Here is a 13,022-nt window from a genome sequence, read left to right on the forward strand (position 1 = left end):
ACAACAGGTCCTGTTCCAAAGATTGTCCACATCTTGGATCTTGGACACTTGGTTCTCCAGAAGGAGGACTGAGCTGGGCATGCCTACCTTCACCTCTTCATGGGTGACATCAGGCCTCTGGTGTCCCTGCTGTCACTCATTTCATCACTGTGTGCCAGCACCAATGTCAGGGAGGTTTGTGGGTGAGTTGTTCAGTGTGGGAACTGCAGGCTGGGCAGGAAACCAGCAGCTCTTCTCTCTCTAGTTCCCTGGGCATGAGGCTGGTGGCAGGGCTGGCACCTAAGCCCCTAGCAGGAGCGGTCAGCTGGTGTCCCCTGTTCATCTAAACACTGCTTCCCCAGCCCAGGAAGAAAGGCTTCCTGCTCAGCTCCACAGGACTGCTGTGCAGGACCCACAGCCTCAAAGCACTGAAATAACTTCTGTGGGAAAACTGAGCACATCTGGGCCCTAATCCTGTCTTGGGCACAACATGGACCACCTCCTAGACCCCCAGGACAGCAGAGTCATCATGCTAAGAGCTGCCATCAAGCACACAGAGGAGGGTAGGAGGCTGACTTCTGGGTTTGCAAAGCGCAGCAGAGCCCACACCAGGGTGATTGCAGTCTCCTGTTTTGGTCTGCTCTGCAGGAACCATTTTGGTGCAAACTGTCTAGAAATGTATTATTAAAGTTGTTACCTTCCTTTCTGAAGATGTTTGTGCACTGAGGCTAGGTGATAGGGTATGTGGGAAGCCATAGCTGCAGCAACTCTATGGAAGGGACAACTCTTCAGCTCTGTGGAAGGGACAATTCTTCAATTCTATGGAAGGGACAATCTTCAATTCTATGGAAGGGACAACTCTTCAGCTGTGTGGAAGGGACAACTCTTCAATTCTATGGAAGGGACAACTCTTCAGCTCTATGGAAGGGACAACTCTTCAATTCTATGGAAGGGACAATTCTTCAGCTCTATGGAAGGGACAACTCTTCAGCTCTATGGAAGGGACAACTCTTCAATTCTATGGAAGGGACAATTCTTCAGCTCTATGGAAGGGACAATTCTTCAGCTCTATGGAAGGGACAATTCTTCAATTCTATGGAAGGGACAACTCTTCAGCTCTATGGAAGGGACAACTCTTCAGGTCTATGGAAGGGACAACTCCTCAGCTCTGTGGAAGGGACAACTCTTCAGCTCTATGGAAGGGACAATTCTTCAGCTCTATGGAAGGGACAACTCCTCAGCTCTGTGGAAGGGACAACTCTTCAGCTCTATGGAAGGGACAACTCTTCAGTTCTATGGAAGGGACAACTCTTCAATTCTATGGAAGGGACAACTCTTCAATTCTATGGAAGGGACAACTCTTCAATTCTATGGAAGGGACAACTCTTCAATTCTATGGAAGGGACAACTCTTCAGCTCTATGGAAGGGACAATTCTTCAGCTCTATGGAAGGGACAACTCTTCAATTCTATGGAAGGGACAACTCTTCAGCTCTATGGAAGGGACAACTCTTCAGCTCTATGGAAGGGACAACTCCTCAGCTCTGTGGAAGGGACAACTCTTCAATTCTATGGAAGGGACAACTCCTCAGCTCTATGGAAGGGACAACTCTTCAGCTCTATGGAAGGGACAACTCTTCAGCTCTATGGAAGGGACAACTCCTCAGCTCTATGGAAGGCACAACTCTTCAGCTCTATGGAAGGGACAACTCTTCAGCTCTATGGAAGGGACAACTCTTCAGTTCTATGGAAGGGACAACTCCTCAGCTCTGTGGAAGGGACAACTCTTCAGCTCTATGGAAGGGACAACTCTTCAATTCTATGGAAGGGACAACTCTTCAGTTCTATGGAAGGGACAACTCTTCAATTCTATGGAAGGGACAACTCTTTAGCTCTATGGAAGGGACAACTCTTCAATTCTATGGAAGGGACAACTCTTCAGTTCTATGGAAGGGACAACTCTTCAATTCTATGGAAGGGACAACTCTTCAGCTCTATGGAAGGGACAACTCTTCAGCTCTATGGAAGGGACAACTCCTCAGCTCTGTGGAAGGGACAACTCTTCAGCTCTGTGGAAGGGACAATTCTTCAGCTCTATGGAAGGGACAACTCCTCAGCTCTGTGGAAGGGACAACTCTTCAGCTCTATGGAAGGGACAACTCTTCAGCTCTATGGAAGGGACAACTCCTCAGCTCTGTGGAAGGGACAACTCTTCAGCTCTATGGAAGGGACAACTCTTCAGTTCTATGGAAGGGACAACTCTTCAATTCTATGGAAGGGACAACTCTTCAGTTCTATGGAAGGGACAACTCTTCAATTCTATGGAAGGGACAACTCTTCAGCTCTATGGAAGGGACAATTCTTCAGCTCTATGGAAGGGACAACTCCTCAGCTCTATGGAAGGGACAATTCTTCAGCTCTATGGAAGGGACAATTCTTCAATTCTATGGAAGGGACAACTCTTCAATTCTATGGAAGGGACAACTCCTCAGCTCTATGGAAGGGACAACTCTTCAGCTCTCTGGAAGGGACAATTTTTCAATTCTATTGAAGGGACAACTCTTCAGCTCTATGGAAGGGACAATTCTTCAACTCTATGGAAGGGACAATTCTTCAATTCTATGGAAGGGACAACTCTTCAGCTCTGTGGAAGGGACAGCTCTTCAATTCTATGGAAGGGACAACTCTTCAGCTCTGTGGAAGGGACAACTCTTCAGCTCTGTGGAAGGGAGAACTCTTCAACTATATTGCAGTCTCTGAAACAAGGGACGAATATTAAATGTAACAGCATGTCCACCCTGAGCAAGCTGGCAGATGACATTAATCTGGAAGGAAGTGTTGATCTGCTGGAGGGTGGTAGAACAAGAGGAAAAGGCCTGAAGTTTCACCAGGTGTGGTTTAGGTTGGACATTAGAAGAAACTTCTTCACTGGAAAGGTTCTCAAGGACTGGACCAGGCTGGCCATGGAGGTGGTTGAATGCCCACCCCTGGAGATGCTTAGAAGATGCAGAGGTGTGGTGCTGAGGGATACTGCTTAGCAGCACTTGGCAAAGTTAGAGGATGGTTGGACCAGATGCTCTGGAAGAGATTCTTCGAGTCTCCGATTCGGTGCCTAAAGCCTTGTGCCTGCTGGATGGGCAGGCGTGGAGAGCCCATGGAGGACTGTGGGGAAGAGAAGCAGCCCCAGAGGGGGTTGGGTTGCCTTGTTTGGAGCCAGCCCTGAGAGGAGGCAAGCGTGAGGTGGTGCCTGGAAAAAAATTCGGGTTAGGTGTTGTATAGGCAAAATTCGTTCACAAACCGCAGCCCGAGCCAGCGAGCGGACCCGGACCTGGGAAATCTGGGTGCCTCGGGGCCACCAGGCCACTGCGCCTGTGCCGCAGAGCTGGAGCCAAAGCGCCCCCTACAGCCCGCACGGTGACCGGCAGCCCGCGAAGCGACCTACAGCCTGCACAGTGACCTACAGCCTGCACGGTGACCCACAGCCTGCACGGTGACCTACAGCCTGCACAGTGACCTACAGCCTGCACGGCGACCTACAGCCTGCACAGCGACCTACAGCCTGCACGGCGACTCACAGCCTGCATGGCAACCTACAGCCTGCACAGTGACCTACAGCCTGCACGGCGACCTACAGCCTGCATGGCGACTCACAGCCTGCACAGCGACCTACAGCCTGCACGGCGACTCACAGCCTGCATGGCAACCTACAGCCTGCACAGCGACCTACAGCCTGCACAGTGACCTACAGCCTGCACGGCGACTCACAGCCTGCACGGCGACCTACAGCCTGCACAGTGACCTACAGCCTGCACGGCGACTCACAGCCTGCATGGCAACCTACAGCCTGCACAGCGACCTACAGCCTGCACAGTGACCTACAGCCTGCACAGTGACCTACAGCCTGCACAGCGACTCACAGCCTGCATGGCAACCTACAGCCTGCACAGTGACCTACAGCCTGCACAGCGACCTACAGCCTGCACAGCGACCTACAGCCTGCACGGCGACTCACAGCCTGCACAGCGACCTACAGCCTGCACAGCGACCTACAGCCTGCACGGCGACCTACAGCCTGCACAGCGACCTACAGCCTGCACGGCGACTCACAGCCTGCATGGCGACCTACAGCCTGCACAGTGACCTACAGCCTGCACGGCGACTCACAGCCTGCACAGCGACCTACAGCCTGCACGGCGACTCACAGCCTGCATGACAACCTACAGCCCGCACTGCAACAGGCCCCAGTCCAGCCGCTCCCAGCCTAAACTCCATACCGCAATCTCACCGCCCACAGCCCTGCCCACTACCCGCACCCACCCGCACCGAACCTGCTCCACACACACACACTGCTCTGCTCGCCCTGCCTGCAGCAGCCTCATCAGTGCCTCTCACCGCAGTACACCGACCCCAGCCCTGCACCCGTCCTTGCCCACCCCTCACCAGCGCTGCCTACACCACCACCACCCCCGCCACCACAACCCTTGCCTGCACCAAGCCAGCAGTGCCACCTCCTGCCCTTACAGCACCTGCGGCTGCAGCACAGCACCCTGCTGCCAGTCACCAGCAGCCAACGTGCTCAGCTCATCCCTAGACCCCTGGACAGCCCCCTTGTCACTGGATGTCTGAGGCAGCTCCACACACCAGCAGCACAATCCTGGCAGACCTAGTGGAATAAAGCTGGAAGTGGGGAGATTCAGACTGGATGTGAGGAAGAAATTCTTCCCCATGAGAGTGGTGAGAGCCTGGAATGGGTTGTCCAGGGAGGTGGTTGAGGCTCCATCCCTGGAGGTGTTTAAGGCCAGGCTGGATGAGGCTCTGGCCAGCCTGCTGTAGTGTGAGGTGTCCCTGCCCATGGCAGGGAGGTTGGAACTGGCTGATCCTTGTTGTCCCTTCCAACCCTGACTGATTCTATGATTCTAAGTCACTTTTTAGGTGAGCCTCAAGACTTTGAAGCCAGGACTCCCCAGCTGGGGCTACAGGAGGCCCTTCAGAGGCTGCTCTGTGATAACAGGTTACCCAGGGAGGTGGTGGCAGCTTCATCCCTGGAGGTTTTTGCAGCCAGGCTGGATGTGGCTGTGAGCAACCTGCTGTAGTGTGAGGTGTCCCTGCCCATGGCAGGGGGGGTTGGAACTGGATGATCCTTGAGGTCCCTTCCAACTCTGACAATTCTGTGATTCTGTGATTCTATAACATCTCTGGCAGTACAGAGAGACCTCATCCTGAGCAAGTGGCTCATGGCTTTAGCCAAGCCCATATGGACCTTTTCTCATGGCAATAACAAAGAGAGGTGCAGGCATTTTACATAATCTCCAGCTGCCTTCACAGCCTCTATCCACAGTCAGTGTGTATCTGAGCTGAGCCCACACCTCTTAGCCTCTGTCAGGCAGGGACAGAACTTTGTGCCTGAGCAGCCTATTAGGACAACACCCAGCAGCTGCCATTCGTGCCACGGAGATGTTTGTGGTAGGACCTATAGGAGGAAAAGCAGGATCCTGCTAGGTTTCCTTGAGGAAGGGCATGAGCATCCAGCCCCAGCCTCCCAGAGGAGGCAGAGACACATTCCTGCCTCAGGGGCTGCAGGGGAAGGGGAGGGATGTGCAGTCCTTTGGGGTTTGCAGCCCCTTACATCCCACAGCCCTGCTCTGCTCATCCTCCATTAAGGACCTGGGCTCGTTAATGCTTATCCCTGCCCTGGCCAGGCTCCAAATGGATCAGCCCAGCAGTGCCAGCCAGGAGCTAATTGGTGCTCATTTGGAAGGTAAGTGGGAGCCCTGCAGTCATCAGTGAGAGGGGTTGAGAGGAAGTGTTGCTGTCACCAGCAGCCAAAGGCACTCACCCTGGAGCCTTGCTGAAGAGCTGCTCTTGATGACACAAGAGTCTTGCTCAGCACCCACATCCCTGAGCACCCCAGGGCTGGCTGGGAGGAAGCCAAGTGCCAAAGCATCAGTGGTGGCTGGGTGGCTCTGCTGTCCAGCTGGCCCTCATGGCTACTACTGTCCCTGAGCATCCAGCAAGCAACTGCTGTTCCTGATGCTCAGCAGTACTGTGTGGCTGCTCTCCACCCCAGAGATAAAAACCAGGGAATTAAAACCTTGGGACCAAATCCTTCCACCATGGCAGGAACCAGGGCTGGCAAGGATGTGGTCTCACTCCAGCAGATATAGTCATCAGCTCCCCTCAAGGATGTGCTCCCACACGGGTCCCTCAAGACCCCTCAGACAACAGCAGCTACCTGCAGTCCTGGGTTGTAACAGCATCAGGTAGCTCCAACCCCTGAGATACCTGACTGGGCATGATGGGTTTCTAGAAGGTTCCACACCTTGTAGCTGAGTAACCTTGGGCCTTGCTATCACACACAAACATCTCCCATAGTGTAGTTCCACCCTGACCTGCTTGTACCAAGCCACCCTTGGGGTACCCTTGGGCACCCCATGATGGATTCCAAACCCTGCTTGTCTCCAGCTCTGCTGCAGAAAGGACATTTAAGGGCTCCTGTACAAGTGTGCCAGGACCTGCCCATGAACAGTCAGCTGGATGCCCAGCATGGGCCTGCAGCACCCCTGGGCACAGCCCATCTCAGCATCACTGAGCCCTGCCTGCACCTAGGGCTGGGAGCATCAGGCACAGGTCTGCCACCAGTGCCCGTGGGGAGGGCTGGACTTCAACCAGCAGAGAAGCCACACTTGATCCAGGGGGAGTGTTCTGCCCAGCTGAATCTGGGACATTGTTTAAAGCTCCTCCAAGCACAGACATTTACAGGCCTTTGGCAGCAGCTGATGGGAGGAAAATGAGACCTTTGGTGATGTTCCAGGTCGTTTGTTGTTGGTTTTGGGGTTTTTTTTGTTTTGTTTTGTTTTTTTTTTTTTTTTGCATGGGAGGATGCTGAGATTTTGACCAAAAGCATCTGTAAGAAGACACAGAGAAGTGTAAAACCTCCCCAGCCAGCTGAGCAGGATGTGTCCCAGGGTGTGCTGTGCCATGCTGTCATTTGCTGTCACAGGAGGATAAATCAGAACCTTCCTAAGGAACGGGCTCCAGCCCAGCTTCTATCCCCATCATCCCTCATCTGAGTGCTTGGGGATCTCATCCTGGTGAGCTACCCCTGCCCTGGGCATTGATCTCTCAGAGAGGACATCAGCTAACCCCACCCTGCACTGCCAAACCTCTAGTCCCATTGTGAGACTGGGAAACTCCACTCTCCTGCAAAACCCAGGGAGAAGAGTCCAAGCCCAGGACCAGACACAGGTGGATGATGTAAAAAAGTGTCTGCAATCTGCTGGAGATGAAGACCAAAGGCTCTTTGCTGGAGAGAGCCAGACACAGAGGTTGGCTGTCACCTCTTGCCCATGTCCCACTCTGGCCACATGGGACTGAGCCAGCTCCACTCCAGCCTCCAGCTGACCATGGCTCTCCAAGAGGCTCAGCTGGGTGCAGGGGAGGGAGCTTGGAAGAGTTTCCTTCTCAATTATTGATGGTGAGATCTCAGCTGATGGAGCTGGGGCTTTTAGAGGCTGGTTCCTAATGGAGCCTGCTGACATGTCTGGCCAGTTAGCACTCCTGGGCCCTGCTCAATTCCCACCTCTCCCATCTCCGTGCCATAACCATGCCACCTTCTCCTGCTAATGATGCTTTATGCAGCCATTACTCAGGGCTCACAGCCCTGCTGCCATCATGCAAAGATCTTGGGCTGTTAGTGTGTGAACTCTCCAGCCAGGGAGCTCACAGGTTCTGGGATCTACAGGAGTCCTTCCCATGCTGGGGTGACTCTACCCCTGCACACCAACACCCACCCAGCCTTGCCTGGGCTTTATTTCTTGCCACCAGCTTGTGCTGTCCCAACCCAGCTCTGGGGGTCACAGCATCTTGCCTCATCACTGAGAGCCCTTTGTCCTCAGCACTGACTCCTACCAAGCCTCTGTCCCCTGGGGATGTGTCCTCTCCTCCAGAGCTGCCTGCAGGATGTGTCCCTGGCCCTTTAGCTATGCCAATACCATTAGCTGACCCTTACTTTTGTGTCTATGCATGCTGGCCTTCCTTCTCTGCAAGACAGAGCCATTTGCTTCCCTCCCACATGCCCATCAGGACATAATTGCCCTAATGGGCTCTGCTGGAGGCCTGACCCATGCCCTCCACAACCTACTGCCTTGGGTGGTCTGTGGCTGCAGGTGAGCAGAGCCTGGCCACTGGGCTCCTGCCTGCGGGCAGTGGGGCATGGATCCAACATCACCAGGGCCTTCTGTGGGACAGGGGATTGGGGTGGATGGACAGAGGGTGGGGTGGAATGGCATCCAGAGGCACTCAGCTAAGCTGGAGGAGTGGGGCCTTGTGAACCTCATGAGATACAACAAGGCCAAGTGTAAGGTCCTGCAGATGGGTTTGGACAATCCCTAGAATCAGTTCAGGCTGGGGCTGGAGGGCTGGAGAGCAGCCCTGAGGAGAAGGACTTGGAGGTGCTGGGGGGTGCAGAGCAGGAGATGCCTGTCCTGAGCTGATCCCCAGCAGTGTGGGCAGCAGGGGCAGAGAGGGGATTCTGCCCCTCTGCTGTGCTCTGCTCACACCCCCCCTGCAGTGCTGGGGCAGCTCTGGAGTCCTCAGCACAGCACAGACAGGGACCTGGTGGAGCAGGGCCAGAGGAGGCCACAGCAATGCTGGGAGCAGGCTGAGAGTGTTGGGGTTGCTCACCAGCAAATTTGGCTCCATGTCAGCTACCAGCTGCCCACAGCCCCAAGCTCACATCTTGCTGAGGGATGTGGTGAGGCCAAGGCAGGACTATGTGAGTGTCCCTGCCATGAGTGATGTGCAGGGTGGATGTCTGCAGAGCACACAACCACCCAATAGATGTCCTGGAGCTGCAGGAAGGAGTTATCCTGGACATTAGGTGACCATGACAAACCAAAGCACTGAGTTGCTCAGGACTGAGCTGGAAGTGGCCCCAGTGTCCTCTAATGGACCCATGATTGGTGGGAAGCCAAATCATGGCATCTGGAGGTTCTGGTTTGCTGGAGATCCAAACGTGTCCCCAAAGACCATCAGCAGAAAAGGGCTCAGGAAGGTCTGGCTCTGGCCAGCAGCTTTAATGACAAGCAAACAGGATGATGAGAGCTTTTCCATCTGCTCAGGAAAGGGCTGGGAGTGTCTCTCCCATCTGCCAAGGAAAGGGCTGGGAGTGTCTCTCCCAGATGCAGGCAGACTCCAAACTACAACAACTGACACCCAGGTGTCTGAGAGCCCTGAGCATGGCCCCTGCTGCCTGGAGATGAGATGGCTTTGGTGAGGCAGTGGTGGCTGGTCAGCTGGCCCTGCACAGCAAGACTGTGGGCCAAAGGTTATGCCAGGGGAGGTTTAGGTTGGACATGAGGAACAATTTCTTCCCCAAAGGGCAGTGGTGGAGTCCCCATCCCTGGAGGGGTTTCAGAGCCTTGGAGATGTGGTGCTGAGGGCCATGATTTAGGGATGACCTGGCAGTGCTGGGCTAAGGGTGGGACTGGATGAGCTTAAGGATTTTTTCCAACCTAAAGGCCTCTGTGATGTTGTGATTCCACTCCTGATCTCTGGCCAGGCAGTGCCATCCTGTGGCAAATATCCTCCTCACCTCCAAAGGGGCTAATGCCCCTGGACCCCCACCCCAGGCCTCCAGGTCCACAGCACTGACTGCCCTTGCTGATATCACCCCCAGCCTTGGTCCCCTCTCCTCTGGCCCAGCACATGACCCCAACACACCACCAGGCATCCCATCCCATCCCATCCCATCCCATCCCATCCCATCCCATCCCATCCCTGCTGCTGAAGCTTTTCCCTCTCCCCTTCGCCTTGCCCAAATGCCTCCAGGGCTCCAGCAGCTGCAAGTGGGGTCCTGCAGCCCCACCTGCCAAGGGGCTGCTTCCCTGGAACCTGCATTAGCTCTCCAGACAGATTAATCATAAGGTTTATTATTAAATGAAGAGGTGTGGAAGCATCATTATCAGCTAATCACTTCTTATGAACTTGGATTTCCATTCCAGGGTGGTGTCTCAGGCATTTCCCCAGGCCATCTCCCAGTGCTTCACAGAGAGGTCAGTGCTGGTTGCACCCCAAGTGTGGGTGGGGAAACTGAGGCAGCAGCTAGGGGAGTGCAGCAATAACACCAGAAGGAGGAGCCAGGCAGCTGGCAGCCCCAGCCAGGTCACCATGCCCTGGTTGTAGGCCCAGAGGAGGGGGTGGGATACCACCAGCTCCTCTGCCCCAGACAGCTCACCCCTTTCCAGCACCAAGTGGTTCTTACTTCTTCCCCTGAGATGTTCTGGTTGATCCCAGAGCTCTGTGGCACTGCAGGCTGTGTTTGGCCCACCTGATGCTCAGGCACACAGTGGGAACATCCCTTTGGGATCATGACAAATCTCCAGGGTGGTGGTGAGGGACCTCCTGCCCCTGTCCTGTTGGGGCAGCCATGAAAGTGCTCTGGCCCTCAGGGCACATTCCTGAAGGATGAGGCCAGGGCCAAGGACTGTGCCAGGAGGACAAAGGTGAGGATGGGGGTGCACAGGGTGTCCTGGGAGTGTAGAACTGGGGAACGCCTTCAGCACCAGCAGGCAGCTCTGGCATGGGGGTGACCAGCACCCCCCACTTCCCCCTTCCCTGGGAACAGGAATGAAGCATCCCAAATCTCAGCTGTACATCTCAGATGCCCACTCCACTCCCAAACCATGAGGAGCTGAGAGTTCCTTGGGTGGAACCAGTCCCAAAGAGGGCAAAGCTGGGAGGCATGCAGGGCTGAGCCGTGCCTGACCTGTTTGGCACTGGTGGAAATGAGGTGTTCAGCTCAGGAGTGGATATAGGCATGAGGAAACATCAACCTACCAAGGCACAGGGCTCTAGCAGCTGGGATGGAGGGGAGGCACCAGCATGGCTCCCTCACCCCTGCATATGCTGTCACAAGGTGCTGGAGGAGCAACCACCCTCTCTGCTAAGATGCTGGAGGAAGCCACTAGCAGGGTTTGACCAGCTGCCAGCAGTGATACTGTGAGCTCCCACAGATCTGCAGGAGGGGCTGAAAGTCCTTGGCCAGACAAGAGAGCTTCGCTTGTAGCTGCCTCTGAGCTTTCTCCAGGGGGGTTTCTGGAGAGGTTCCAGCATCAGTGACTCCCCACCAGTCCCGAGCTAGTGCCAACCCTGCTAGGAGTCCCTCTTCACCAGCAGCAGCCAGGGGAGCACAGCTGCCAGCATGGAGACAGTCAGGATGAGGAGCACAGCGAGGGCAATGGGGGACTGGCAGCACTTCACCCCCAGGGCCGAGCTGGAGGCCACTGAGCTCTGCGTTTCTGCTCTGCTTCTCCTCCCCAGGGAGCCACAGTCCACGTCCACCAGCGGCATCCCGTGGTCGCTGATGACAAAGATGTGAGCCTCCCTCACCAGCTCTCCTGGCACCTTCTGCCAGTCCACAGGGCTGCAGCAGCGGTCCAAGCTCTGTGCTGGCATCACAAAGTGGCTGGGCACCACCAAGGTGTTGCTGGGCTCCGCTTTGCTCAGGTGGCACAAGGAGGAAGGCGACAGAGGCATCTCCAGCGTCCGGGGGCTGGTGCCTGCCTTTGGCAGCCACAGAGCCTTCCTCTTGCTGAGGAAAGTGACGTAGCGGCAGACAGGGCAGATGATGCTGCTCTGGACCTGGCCATCCAGCTTGGTGGAGAGGAGGCACTTCACCAGGCAGTCATGGCAGAAGACATGGCCACAGCTCAGCATGCGCTGCGTGGCCTCCAGAGGGGGAAACTTCTCGTAGCACACAGGGCACTCAGCTGCGGAGCCATCCTTGCTGGAGGAGGTCTCAGACATCCCTGCTCCCACAGCCCCCCGTGGTCACCAGCTGCAAGGGGAAGGTGGGATGGGTTAATAAGGTGGCAATGATTAGCATGGAATCATGGAATTGGAAAAGACTTCTAAGATCATCCAGTCCAGCTGCCAACCCAGCACCACCATGGCCACCGAACCAAGTCCCCAAGTGCCATGGCCTCACCTTTCTGGAACACCTCCAGGGATGGGGACTCCACCACCTCCCTGGACAGCCTCTGCCAATCCCTGACCACTCTTGCAGCAAAGAGATTTTTTCCTCATCTCCAGTCTAACCCTCCCCTGGCACAATTTCAGGCCATTGCCTCTCTTTCTATCACCTGAGACTAGGGAGAAGAGCCCAACCCCCACCTCAATGCAGCCTCCTCTCAGGGAGCTGTAGAGAGCACCTCAACAGCCTCCTCTTCCCCACACTAAATACCCCCAGGTCCCTCAGCTGCTCCTCCCCAGCCCTGTGCTCCAGACCCTTCCCCAGCTTCATTGCCCTGCTCTGGCCCTGCTCCAGCTCTTCAATGTCCTTCTTGGAGTGAGTGGCCCAAAATCAAACACACACATTCCACCTCCTCATCTCTCCTGCTCCTCCCTGCTCTTGCCTTTGCCCTCTCACCCCAAACAGATGCAGTGGGTGGCTGCTAGGCATGGGCCCAACAAGGCAGGGCATTTTCAGAAGCATTAAGCTTCTCAGTGTGGCCCTTGGGGCAAAAGAGAAATGATGGGAGGACCTCAGCTCCAGAGCCACCAGGGACAATAATCCCTGGCTGCAAAGTGCCATGGAAGAAGGTGTGAGCCCCTGGATGGAGCTGTGTGCAGCTGCTTCATGCCTGGCACAGACAAAGCACATTCAGCTTGTGCCATGAGTGCCTCTGTGCTCTGCTGCCAGCTCCAGGTGCATGGAGAGGGAGAACTTCCATCCCACAAAGAAACCTACCAGGGAAGGTGAGATGCTTCCACCTCAGAGGACACAGAGTGGCTAGGAGGAGGCCACATCAGTGGGGCAGATAGAAGCCATCACAGGGATAGAGAGGGAGGTGCCATACCTGACCTGCTAGGCTCCTTCCAGCCCATGCTAGAGGATGTCCCAGACTGGGGGCCAGGCCACAGCCATCTCCATGCTGTGCTCTCACAGTGAGCCTGAGACCAGCATCTCCAGTTAGTCAGAGACAGAAGGGCAGAGCCTCACCAGTTCACCATCGCCCACCCTGACCTGGGGAGCGTAGGGCTGCT

At 55.4% G+C, this 13,022-nt stretch overlaps 1 protein-coding gene across 1 annotated transcript; it reads right to left on the bottom strand.

Moving 5' to 3' along the window:
* Nucleotides 1-11,129: 11,129 nt before the first annotated feature.
* On the bottom strand, nt 11,130-11,783 carry RNF222 (ring finger protein 222). Its single transcript, XM_054394004.1, has one exon. It carries the CDS (start codon nt 11,781-11,783, stop codon nt 11,130-11,132), a length of 654 nt encoding a protein of 217 aa, XP_054249979.1.
* Between the last annotated feature and the right edge of the window lie 1,239 nt (nt 11,784-13,022).

This window comes from Indicator indicator, chromosome 29, assembly GCF_027791375.1.
Source record: "Indicator indicator isolate 239-I01 chromosome 29, UM_Iind_1.1, whole genome shotgun sequence".
NCBI lineage: Eukaryota > Metazoa > Chordata > Aves > Piciformes > Indicatoridae > Indicator > Indicator indicator.